The sequence below is a fragment of the Heliangelus exortis genome, chromosome 2 (genome assembly GCF_036169615.1).
Source record: "Heliangelus exortis chromosome 2, bHelExo1.hap1, whole genome shotgun sequence".
Classification (NCBI taxonomy): domain Eukaryota; kingdom Metazoa; phylum Chordata; class Aves; order Apodiformes; family Trochilidae; genus Heliangelus; species Heliangelus exortis.
The window spans coordinates 44,905,119-44,918,008 of NC_092423.1; the positions used below are offsets into that span (position 1 = coordinate 44,905,119).

The 12,890-nt window shown below is 39.8% G+C and overlaps 1 protein-coding gene across 4 annotated transcripts in view; it reads right to left on the reverse strand.

Moving 5' to 3' along the window:
- The window catches only part of LARS2 (leucyl-tRNA synthetase 2, mitochondrial), an 85,823-nt gene extending 78,779 nt beyond the window's left edge, over positions 1–7,044 (reverse strand). For all 4 annotated transcript variants that reach the window (XM_071735860.1, XM_071735863.1, XM_071735862.1 and 1 more), the window contains exons 1-3: positions 6,973–7,044; positions 4,247–4,494; positions 2,418–2,546 (exon numbers count right to left, since the gene is read on the reverse strand). In XM_071735860.1, the coding sequence (XP_071591961.1) occupies positions 2,418–2,546; positions 4,247–4,480 (363 nt within the window). In that variant the 5' untranslated portion in view covers positions 4,481–4,494; positions 6,973–7,044. The remainder of the gene's footprint in view (positions 1–2,417; positions 2,547–4,246; positions 4,495–6,972) is intronic.
- Between the last annotated feature and the right edge of the window lie 5,846 nt (positions 7,045–12,890).

A 12,890-nucleotide genomic window follows, 5' to 3' on the forward strand; every position in this document is an offset into this window, starting at 1 on the left:
CTGAAGAATTCTAGTAATTCCCTGACTACAGGGAAAAATATTTTTCTTGACTATATAGCATTTAATGTATGGTAAGACATAACCATGTCATAGCTTAGCATAATCATCACAATAAAGAAAACTTTAACAATTTGCAGAACTGTGACAATGGCCAAAAGAAACATCTAGAGGATGATACACAAATTGCAAGAAGAAAATAAATTATAAAGACTTTAATTCTAAGTGATGGAAAAATTAGTATGGCTAATAAGGAAAAAGTTCTTTTAAGGTAAATGTAAGTTTCAGCAAGTTAATGTACTTCACTGACACAGCAGATCTTAGTTGGACATAATCAGAAAATAATTTGTAAAGTCTTTACTGCTCTTAATTGCACATGAAGGTTAAATTCTCTGGCTGCCCACCCTTAGTCATAAATAGATGTTCAAAGTGGTTAACACAACAGAAGATATATGTATTTATAGAAATCCAGCATATTCTACAGGCACTCTAATGCTATTCAAAGTAATTTTCTACATGAAATGTAAAAATAAGCTGAAATGTGTTATTTTAAAAATTCATAAGACTTCTAAAACTTTTCTGCAAAAAATAGGTAATAATGGAGATGAATCTTGCTTTCACAGTGGCTCTTGTATTTCACTGCAATTATATTACCTTTTCATTTTCTCCATACAATTCTACTAAGGGTGCTTACTTCCCTTGTATTCAAAAGCTAACACCTACAGCATCCCACGAGATGCAGACAATAATTTTCATGGTATTTTAGCTAGTAGAAGCAGCATGTCTTCATCTCTCTAAACAGAAATGTAGTGGATATCTCCATGGTTATTATTGATGAGAAATGAGCTATGCTCTGAAATAACATCTCCAGTGGTCTTCATATCAAGCAAGAATTCTAAGTCCCTTCAAGAGCTCAGCTGACTCGATTTTTTAAGTTATAACTGCATTCTGGTAATTCAGATGAGTTAGGAAAGATTAGTATTACAACAGATATAGTTTTGTTTCTTCTCATTTAACATCCACAGTAGTTATTTCTTTTTCCTGCAATTTTAAAAGCATGAGAATGCATTTTTGTACAGCAATAGCACATACTCAGTGCACAGTATGTTCATCATTGACATAAAATACATAGTACTTGGAAAGGCAGCTCACTGAGTAATTCAGTGACAATACCTTCAAGATAATGATCCAGGCGATAAATCCAGGAAACACACTTCTGCAGCCCTTTTAGAAAGTATATTCACTTAGTACCACAACCAGCAACAAACATCTTTTTCTCCATCTTTGTACTCTTTTGAGGGCCTGAGTCCTATATTCTTGAACTGTTCCTTTTCTCTTGTACATCAGAGACAATTCCTTTCCAAGTCTCATCTTAGATTCTTGGCTATGGATGTTTCTTTCCTTTTATTCCTTACCTGGTTATTCTCTTCCCTTATTCCTCCTTCATACTGTTTCCTGGATTCCTAACATTCTAACTTTTCCAAATGTCTTCTTCCTCCTTAAAATGGTTGTCACTCAGATCACAATTCTCTGAGGCCTTCTTCACTTCCTTCACCTGTCTTTCCTTTGCCTGTCTTTATTGCAGAACATCAGTTGGGATCCTCCCTGTAGCCTGCAGGGACCAGGCAGTCAGATCCAATTTCCACCTACTGGACAGAGAAGGGAGTGTTGTGGAAATGATGGCAAAGGTGGACATGAGGTGGACCAGGAAACAAAAGAAAGTGGAAGGGAAAGTGTGATTTCTCCTTGCAGATGTGGCAAGTAGTTAAGTCTTAGCCTACTCTGTAGACGTGCTCCCTCAATAGACAGAGTTTTGCATGTATGAGCAAGGCTGAAATACACAAATGAGTGGCCAGCAGCTGCAGAACAGAACCTCCTAGTTACACTCAGATGACATGTGACTTGTTCATCTGATTCACAGCAGTCATGAGACCAGGTTTCCTTCCTATCTGGCACAGAGAAGTCCCCTCCAAAGAGATCAATCTTTTGCCAGCAGAAGAAGTGAAGGAGTAGGTTTCTGTGGTGTTTCAGTTTCCTCTTGCCAGCTACACCTTTTTCTCTGCAATGGTTCCACCTAGGTAGTAGCAGTGTCTTCAGTGTCCTCTTACAGGAATAGTGTGGTCCATGTGTTTCATCCACAGTGTCACACATCAGTAGATTCAAATAGATGATAGAGCATAGGTTGCATCATTTGAGACATCTCCTAATTATTTGTTATCAACTGTGAGCTCTGAACATCACCTGTTTTTAAAGTCTCACATTTCAAGATTCAAAGCTCCACGGGTCATTATCTATCACTTGTAGCATATATTCTCACTAAGCCTTCACCTTCATGGATTTTGGAAAATACTGATTTCCTGACCAGTTATGCTATTAAAACACAAAAAAACCACCCAGCCCTACTGCTTATCTTTTCTTACCTGCATCCCTCTCATTTTCTGGAACCGAGCTACTGCATCACTGATGGTGTAGACACGAACATGGCCCATGTGAAGCTTTCCAGAAGGGTATGGGAACATAGAAAGCACATAAAATTTTGGTCTTGATTTCTAGAAAGAAATTTTTAGAAAGTTACAACCACATAAGCACTTCACTTAAATAAATACATACACACATTATAAACTGATACAAGTGAGCAGTGACAAAGTTCCTAGGACCAAATTTTTTTGGGCTATAAATGGAGGTGTTTTACCAGACTTTGCTGCAATCTCATCAATTTATATTGGTACTTATATGGCACTTGAAGACTGTTTTGTTGATCAACAAAAGATGTATTAACATAACTGCAGCTTAACAAATCACCATTCCCAAGACCAGCACCTCTCACTGATTTATCCATATGCTCCTATCTGTCCCCCTCCAAAAAATGAAAACATGATAGATTAGCTGTGTTTCACTTTGTAATCACAACAAACATGGATCTGGCTCACTCAAGGCCAGCAGCTTTTTGTCATCTGAACTGCAGTAACCGACATTAATGTCCACAGAAATGAAAATGCTCAGTTCCACAACGTGCTCAAACCCAGACACCTAAAAAGCAGTATCTTCCATAGTGAAAAAAAAGTAAAAATTTCATTGAGGTTTGAGTAAATTAACAAAAGTTATGAAGAAATCAAACATTATGTCTCTCATTTAAATTATTCCTAATACAACTTTTTTACCATTTAACTTACTGATACATGCTCAGCAAGTTCCTACATAATTTTTCTTACATCAAAAATGCAAATAAAAAATTATGGGCAGCTTTTACTCTTCCTATTTATCAAGTATTACTTCTTTATCACTTTTATCTGATAATATCAAAATTAGAAAAAATCTGAATACTTCACAGTGAATACACTATTTTCCTCCTAGCCTGAGATGTTATTAAATGTCTTCAACTGCAAGGATAAAATAGAAGTATCATTAAAAATACAATTTAGAACTTTGCATATGTATAATGCATATAGTAAATATGTATACAGATATTGTCAGATATTAAAGACAAAAGCCTAAAATGAATGCGTTCCTTGCTACTTTATGCATATGCACCACTTTCATCTCAGTTTTCTTCCTCAGAAAAAGCAAGCCCCTTTTCTCTCTTTGACTCTTTGATAGAATCACTTTGTTGGTGGTGAGGGGATACATTTTGTGAAAGGACAAACAAGTATGAAGGGGCACAAAAATGTTCTATGTGACTGCGCATAATTCTGAAGGTAAAAAGAGCCAGAGACTGAGATTACAATTGTTTTCAAGATCTTTTATTGCATGGGAAAACTTTTTTTCTGCAAGTTACTCATTATTCCTAGGACACTGTAAACAGAAAATATTCTTTAAAAAATAATCTTCTTTACACAGACTTTAATGAGTCAAAGAGTATAGTGTCATAGATCCGTCATAACCATTGGGAACAAGATCTTTAGAAAATTAATTGCTTACAAAAATTACGAACACAGATTTTTTTTTCCACTACTTTAAATAATTCATTTCTAAATGTGGTATAAAATACAAGAAAAGAATTGAACATTCTAAATTTACAGGCTCATACTTTGCTGCTTTTATTTCCCATCAACATTTTAAAATTAAAATTTTCCCACCTATTTCATCTGCTGTTTTTAATAATCACCTATAATATTTAAGTATATTCCCCTGGAATATAATATAAATATCATCATTATAAGCCAACTGTACAAAGTAATTTTCAGTTAATTGCGTTCCGAGAAAACAAGAATATCAAACATGTAATTTCCAAATTTTTCATAATGCTTACATCAGTTTCTGAAATTTTGCAGAACTGTTCCTTAATTCTTGGAAGCCACCACTTTTCAACTTTTTTTCTTGTCTCCAGACTATAGGTTTTTTCCCATTTCCCCGTCTCACTGTAAATAGTTCTGACATAACCAGGTACCAGTCTTCTCTGCCACTTAATTAATCCCAGGAAGACATTTAGTTGTCTCTTCAAACATGAGGAACAGGTGCCAACTCTCTGACAAACCGACTGCATTCTTAAGATTATATCTGAAAAAGACAAAAATATGTTTTTCAGTCTACAATATGAAATGGCAATTCAGTGGTTGTTATGACAATACAGAAAATCTGGTAGTTATGAAACATATTTCAGCTTGATTTAGACTACTTGACTGTTTTCCATGGTACTTGCATTTTATTCCCATGTGTATGAATTACCAAATAATTTATTTTATAGCCAAGAGAACTAACTGTGGTGCTTGCATGGAAGAAAGATGTTCTGTTAGACTTCTTCTCTAGTAAGATACAATTCCTGCATTCAATCTCCCATAAAAGCAGGATCAACCAACTGAAGGTTCAAGAAACTTGGTTGCTTCAACAGAAGATGGCTAACAGGGGATTAGTGAAAATTTAGAATGAAAGAGGAAGAAGAAGTAGGATTAAATTATCCTGTAAAACTACTGAACTTCTCATCACTGAAAAGAGATGGGGGAGGATGATTATAATTAGTAGATTTCAACTCGATTTTCTGAATTGATTATTTTGCTAACGGCTTCCTCCTAAGTAAAGTTACCTGCAAAAACTACATGAGAAATTTCCACTATTCAGACAGGATATAATTTAACAAGTCAAGCAAATAAAGCAATCCATTTCTCTCTCAGGTAAAAATCCAATTAAAAGAACTCCTTGTATGCTTTAGAGCAAGGCTTCTAAAATAAAACTACTCAGATGTGAGAAAGATCAAACAGTCTGCAACTGCAGGATCAGTCTCAATAAGATACTAATTTTACTTCCTACCCTCTAAGGCTGGCTTTTTATTTCAAATTTTGGCCTATATGCTGTTGTACCAAGCTAGCTATTTCAGTCAGTTCATTATTTTTCTTGCAGCATTATACCAGTAAAATACCTGTGCAGAAAAACTCTGTATAAGAAACAGCTTTATTTAGTTATTTCCTGTAAGATAGCAACATTATTAGTAGAAATAACTGCTACCACCTAAATTGGGTCCCCAGTACAGCTGGTGGGAGTTCCACTTTTTCAATATTCATCACATATGGATACACAAGCCCCCACTGCCTGTCTCATTATGCTTCGACAGAACGGCACCTTTTCTCTCTTACAAGCAGATTGCTTTAAATATTTTTTCACTAACCTAAGTTATGCCATTGCTTTGAAATGTTTGTTCCTAATCCCTACAATCTCTTTCATTTGTAATAATAAAAAATTCAGGGCTGAACTCAGGATTCCAAGTGCAGGTGCATATGACTTATTCAGGAGACACCTAATTCCTCCTCCATAACTAAACACTTACTCACTCAGCTCAAAAGTAACAAGAAAATTTTAGTACCTGTCTGTTTTGCTTATTTTTATGCATTATTTATTACTTAATTTTTACCACAGAAAAAAACACTTAGGAAAGGGCACTTTGAGCGCTGCTGATTTACAAAATATGTATTTTAGAATACATAATGTGTATGAATATGTGAATCCTTTGAAGAGACAGAAAAGAGTCAAGCCAGACCTCACACCTGCACATAGATCAAGAGGAGCCCGTCTGCCACTGTCACACCTGCAAGGACACACTTGGGTGAACTGAGGCTCACACGAGCAAGGGTCAGAGGAGAGGATACGAGTGGAAAAGCAGCCACTGCCTGGATCACACAGCATAAGAGAAAAGCTGATTTAGACACAGAGAATTCCGAGATGAGGAGGAGATCTGTAGTCTCTTTCCTGCCCCCAGAACCCCATCATGCACAAGATGTCATCATCACAAAGTCACACGAAGCAAAGACAGGTAGTACATGCGAGAGATGTAGCTCTAAGCAGCTCTGCCTTTCCAGGTTTGTGTGCATGAGGCCAGGAGAAGATGGGTGAGCCTCCCAGTCCCAGTTATGGGCAATAAACGGGCACATTACGAACCCAAACTGTACAACTCTGCAAGGTGTGTGAAGGTGAAAGTGGAGGAACAAAGGTTGAAGGAGGCCCTGCTTCAGAAAGATGCATCAAGTGCATAGGAGAGGAGGCCTTTACTAAGAGAAGGCACTGAAAATTGCTTGCTAAAGGCCAGCACATTTCACATACTTTGCACGTCAGGCGAGCAGTCAAACGCCTTTCTTTGAGGCTCAGAGCTGAATTTAAAAATAAAACAAAAACCTCCCTACGTTCTCTTTCCTCCCCCCTCCTGCCCCTTTTACCCGCAGTGTATTAGCAAAAGCCCCGTGGAGGAGAGCCACTGCTGGAGAACCAATCTGGGGAGCAGGCAGCTTCCCTCAGCAGCGAAGACAGAGCGGGAAACCAGACACGGCGAGCGACTTCGGGAGGGGTGCTGGGGGTCAGGGGGACGCAGGGAGAGCCGCCTGCGAGGGGGCAGCGAGGCGAAAGGCAGGGGCCGAGGGGTAGGGCGGGGGGGAAAGGCGGGCGGAGGGGAGGAGCAGTTGGAGACGTTGCGCTGACAGGAGGCGTCGCGGGGAAGGAGGCGGAGGGAAAGGGGAAGGGGAAGGGGTGGTGGTGTTGGGGAAAAGCCGTTACCCTCAGCTTCATGCCCACAGCCTGCGCGCCGCCATCTTGGCCTCAATCCCGGCGGGAGGAGTGGGAGGGCGCGTGCGCCGCCCCGCCTCCCGCGCGTGCGCGTGGAGCGACCACCGTCCCTGAGCAGGGGACGCGGAGGGGCGGGGGCGGGTTTGGGTCCTAGGGCGGTGCGATGGGGCGGTCCGGAAAGTGTCAAAACCGCTGAGAATGTCCCGGGATTGTAAAGCCTGAGCCTCGCAGGAGGGCGGAATGGGAGGGAAGTGGGACCCTCGGAGGCGGCTGCCTGTCCGAATGCCACCGGGTGCGGGGCGTGGGCTGGCGGTATCCCCTCAGAGCCTTTGCGTGGCAAAGCTGCCGTGGGAAATGCAGGGGAAAAGTTAAATTTCAGCAGAGGTTGACGGGTACTAAGGGTGACTGTCTAACGGTACTAACGGTAGGCAGCGGCCATTTTAATGAGTGGCTTCAGGTGGAGCTACACATTTTACGGGAACAAAGGGCACCCAATTTCTAGACACATTGCCTACGCAGCGTTTATGGAGTCAGAAAATTGTTTCATTGGTGAAGACCTTAAGATCAATTCCAGCTGTTTACTCTGCACACTGCCAGGTCCACTGAAACAAAGAAACCAGACTCGGCAGCAAATACTGTACAAATACTTTACTGTTAAGCAGGTATTTATCACCAGCACTAAACCATGTCCCTAAACACCACATCTACCTCCAGGGAAGGTGACTCAACCACTTGACCTGGGCAGCCAGTTCCAGTGCCTGACAACCCTTTCTGTGAAGACATTTTTCATAATCATAGAATATCAGATTGGAGGGAACCTCAGTGATCATCTGGTCCATCTTTTCTAATATTGTGTCTCAAGGGAAAACTCATTAAAGTTCAAACTTTTTATCTCTCATCCCCATGTGCATGTTCATATCTGTCATGTAACACAAACCACTTTTATTATTTTGGATTCCTCTTGTTTCTGCATACCTTTCTATGAATAAACTGTAATACCCAATCTCAACCTCCCTTGGCACAACTGGAGGCCATTTCCTCTTGTTATGTGTTATGGGCTCAGAGAGATTGCACTTTTTGCCTTGGGAACAACAGCCCAATAGCTCTGAAGTCCTTGGCTTCTCAGTCCTGCTAACATTTCAGTATCTGTTTGATGAGAAGAGCAGAGGATGATAGCAGCCTGGTCACCAGAGTAACACGAAGTGCACTCCTAAGGGTCTGAGGGATCTTCTCTTGGGAAGCTTGAGGCTGAATTTGTCGCTGTATCTTTACATTTCATGTATTTAACATGAAAAACTTAATAAAAAGATTAAAATATCTGGGATTGCATAGTGATTAATTTTGCCCACCTCCGAATGCATATGCAGATGTTTCATAAAGTGTCCATACAGTCTAGGGCTAGAACTCAGTAGCATATTTTTTTCTTCCATAATTTTATTTCTCTTCAATATTTTTTCAAGAGGTAGATTTTGAAATAAAGCCAAGAGTTGTTTTTTTGTGCCTTTTTGACTTATGCGAAAAAAAAAAAAAAAAAGCAGAAGTCAATAAAGACAATCTAAAGTGGTGTAATTAATTCCACCTGTGGCTGGCAAACATCTTACCCTATTGTCAACCTCTGTACATTTCAGAGTTGGTTCTAATTACTGCCAGTTGCTTGTTGTAGCCTCCAGGTAACAAGAAATACTTTGTGTATTGTGCTCTTTTGCTGCTGGCAATTGTTGATTCTTTTAATTATTAAACTTTTTTCTTCTGTTTTGTGTTTCCTGCAGAATTTAAACAAACACATTCTGTTTATGCAATGCAATGCCTACAGTAAGGTGAACCTTTTTGTACTCTAGAGATAGAGGCTTCTTATATGAATAAAAATAAGTATTTACTGAGTACAAGCTTTCGGCTTGGTTGTGTGTACCTTTCAAGCATGCTTAAATTATAACCTTTTCACCTCAAGGCCAGAGAGAATTTTCTAATACTTTCCCTGCTTATAAAGTACTCCAATTTCACCAGATTTTGCTTTACTTTCCTGTTGTTCTCCCTTTCAGCAAGCAATGATGACTTTAGTCTAACAGACCTTCCCATCCCTCATCTCTCCAAATTTTGCTGCTGTGCGGATTCCTGGGCTGGGGGAAGATGAGGCATTTTGGGTTGTGGGGCAAAAGGCAGCGTGGTCCTTGGCTGACACTCTGTCCCAGGATAAATGAGAGCTCATGACCAGCTATGAAATGTTTTCATGCCGAGGGATGATTTCCCTCACACCATCCCTGCTCCCTGAGCTCTCCTGATTCATGCAGGGCTGTTCCAGGGCTTGTGTCCCTGCTCACTCCCTGCCCTCCATAGTACCAGTTACTGCCCAGTAAAGAGACACAGATGAACAAGCAGTGTATCCATCCCCTGACTGGTCTATTAAGATGAACCCTTGTTTAATTTAATTTTCATTCAGCTGCATGCTATAGTAATTCACAGCTCCGATTCACGATTCCTGTTAGATTCAGCTTGGGTACCTGAGAGGCTTCCACTTTCAAAAGTAAGGGACTTCACATGGAGGAGCTGTCTGCCCTTGTTTGCAAATTAAAACCTCTTAACTTTCTGTGTGTAGCGCCTATCACCTTGACTGGGAGCAGCATGGTAGAGCTCAGAATGAGTGGAGGCAGCAAAATAAAAAGGCAATTATTTTCTGTTCTCTTGAAAATATTTTGAGAGTCCAATCACTATCTCAAATTTAGAATTATGATTTTTGAAACACATTTAAATCTCTGGGCTATTGAAGTATCTAATATTAAATATATTGACCTACATTTCTCAAGGTCTGCCATCAAGATTATAGCTGATTAAATAGTCAGACCTTCATCTTACCTTTTTAATCCATCCATTTCTCTAAAATACTGCTTTCTCATCCTGACAATCTACTTAGGTATATTTCATTTGCTTGGAGCTGAGGATAATCTGTTTATACCAATGCTAAATTGATCACAATCTTAAATGCCTCCAAAGAAGTTAGATGGATGCTAAACATAAATGCAGTCCTCCAGTAATTCAGGAGCACTTTGGTTTGGGCCCATATGTAGCCTCCAGCACATCTCTGTTTGCCATATTATGCAGCAACCCAAACTGGGCTTGGTTTAAGTCAGATGTAGGTTGTGATACCATTGAAATGAATACTGCTAGAGGAGTTTATAAATGCATGGAGACACAGTATGTGTATATGTTGTCTGTGTACATATAAAAACACATAACATGCATAGGCACATACACATGCATATATTGACATTTCATATGTATATTCATACAAATATGGCCCAGATGGAGTATGATTTACCTCAAATTATTTTTTCTGCTTTCTACACATAGCATACTTACAAAGGAGAAAAATTATTAGATTAGTCTTTCTTGTTAAACAGAAAACAAGATGAAAGGAAGTTTACCGGGGGAACATGGTGCCAGAATAATCTGATAGCTTTCTTTAAATGAGATAAAATGTGACAAATCTCATTTGTCACCTTAGCAAAGCACTTGATACACTTCTAAATGAGAAAATATTAATGAAGCAAATCAAGATGGTAGTTAATATAGGACACAAAAGGTAAGGATTCTTCCTTGACTGAGAGGAAAGGGCAGAGATGGGAGAGTCAGGAATCAAATTGCTGCAAGAGTTCTTTGAGGATCAATTTTAGGACCACTGCTGGTAATGTTTTCATTTACTACATTTAGCATATGAAGTCGGTGTGCTCTTGAGATCTGAAGATGAAGAGAAGAAGACTGTCATATATTAAAACCTTTCTGACTGACAGGTAGACAAAGGGGAAGAAGTTTGATTAGAGCAGAATGTCAGGTCATGCACTTCAGGGTTAACAAGAGATTTCTTCTCTAAGGGGGATGAGATGAGTCCAGTGGAGACAACTCTGGATGTTGTAGGTGATCACAGGGTGACAATCAATCAGCCATGGAATGAAGCCATGAAGAAGGTGTATGTGCTCGTAGTGTACATCAGACAAGGTATTCCCTGCAGAAGGAGAAAGTTGCATTGTTGAAGGCATAGATGAATGCACATCTGCAATACAACTGCTGTCACATTTCTGTAGAAAAGATGAATTAATTTGCAAGCAGTGCAGCAAGGTAACACAAAGCATATCTTAAGAGAGATAGCATACAGTGCTTCTTAGTATAAAAAATAAAAGCTGTGGTAGGATACTGATTTCTTTCTAATAACAATATATCGGTTGGCCTAATACCAGGAACAAAGAAAAACCATTTAAGGAAAAGAATTAAAAAAAATCCCAACAAACCATATTAAATTTAGACTGGAAATCAATAGCAGTTTCTCATTGTTGAATCAGAGAGGTCATCTAATGATCCTTCCTAAGGAGTGGAAACAGCTTCTCCCCTCCAATAACTCTGGCAGCTTTTAGGACAAAATTAAATCCATTAACAGGAAAGATGATGTGACATGATCTCAGTGGAGAGACAGGGCCTGGACGAGTTTTGGTAATGCAGGCGGCCTCTTGAAATACTATAACAGGTCACTCAAGTCCCCATTTCCCTGGAAAAATTATAAATTACCTCATTTAAAATAGAAGCCTTGGTTGCTAGAAATTATCTTGGAATCACAAAGTACATAGATACAAACAGGCATTCTATCCATCCTACAGTGCAGTAGGAAATCTGAAGGTTCCTGAGATGTAAGGCAAAGTTGGCATTTCTGTAGATCACTTTCTGCACCCTCTTCAAAGCTCTTATGCTTTAGTAAAAAAATAAAACTGAAGTTTCAACAGAGGGAGAGTTCTTTTGCACATTTTTCTGTAGAACTGCCTGCACAGCTTGCAGGCGTACCAGATGTACCGGATAAGCTCACTCAGCATTCCTTACTCCCATTAAAATAACTTGCTAGAGACAGGCAGGAGAGAATGTTCCATGTCCCAAAAAGCAGATTCAAGCAAAGGAGATGCAATTTCAGCTCAGGATGTACCTTGACTCATACTTTATGGCCATAAACAAAAATCACTTGTTTACTTGGTAGCCTAAACCTAGAATTATGGTCATGAAAGGTGACTCAGTGTGGTTTCCTATCAGCATTTTTTAGTGATTGAGCTGTGGCAGCTCCTTGCTGTTGGGGTGATAAAGAAGTCAGTGCAGAAAAGGACCAACAGATTTTTTCCTTGTGCCAGAACATTGTGTCCATTTTATACCTAAAGTAGGTAGGTTGTGTCTCTCTAAGCCAGTGAGAAGCTGCATGTGGGAACTCCACACAGGCAGGCTCTGTGGAGCCCACCCTGGACATGGGGCTGGGAACACCATTCATTGGGGCATATTTTAGGTAAGGAAGGCTTAGCAATAAGGTGAAAAATTAATCCATTGGCAACAGAGTGTACCTAAGGCAGACCCTTGCTCTCTCTGTTGACTACAGGAGGAGCCTAAGAAGGGAGCTGGCTTCCATTAGGACAGCTTTTATCTACACCTTGCTCTGCTATGCTTTCTGGGCATGGTGGACTGTTGTAAAGATGTGAAGGCGGAGGACTTCTCTGCATTTTAAAAGCAATATTTTATTTGCCTTCACTAATCTGCTGCTTCTCATGCTGCTGGGACCAGGAGGAAAATCTGCAGAAAAGCCAGCAGTGTGTAAGAATGGAGTGATAAATTGAATGTGAGAAATTTTATAAAAAATTGAGTGCGATGTTTGGTCCAAATCTGTGCTTCCCTCTACTGATACAGTAAGGACTCCATCATCAACAAACACAAGAGACAATAAATGGGAGGCCCTACAAGGAGTGAAGTTGCTAACATCCTGCTGTCAAAAGTCAGAATCTCTGCCCAAGAGTACAGCAGAGGGCAGAAACAAGTTGGGCTGTGAGCCCCAAGTCCCAGAGACCAGACCTGGGAATGGTAAAGGCTATTTAGCTGCTTGAGAGTCCAAACAG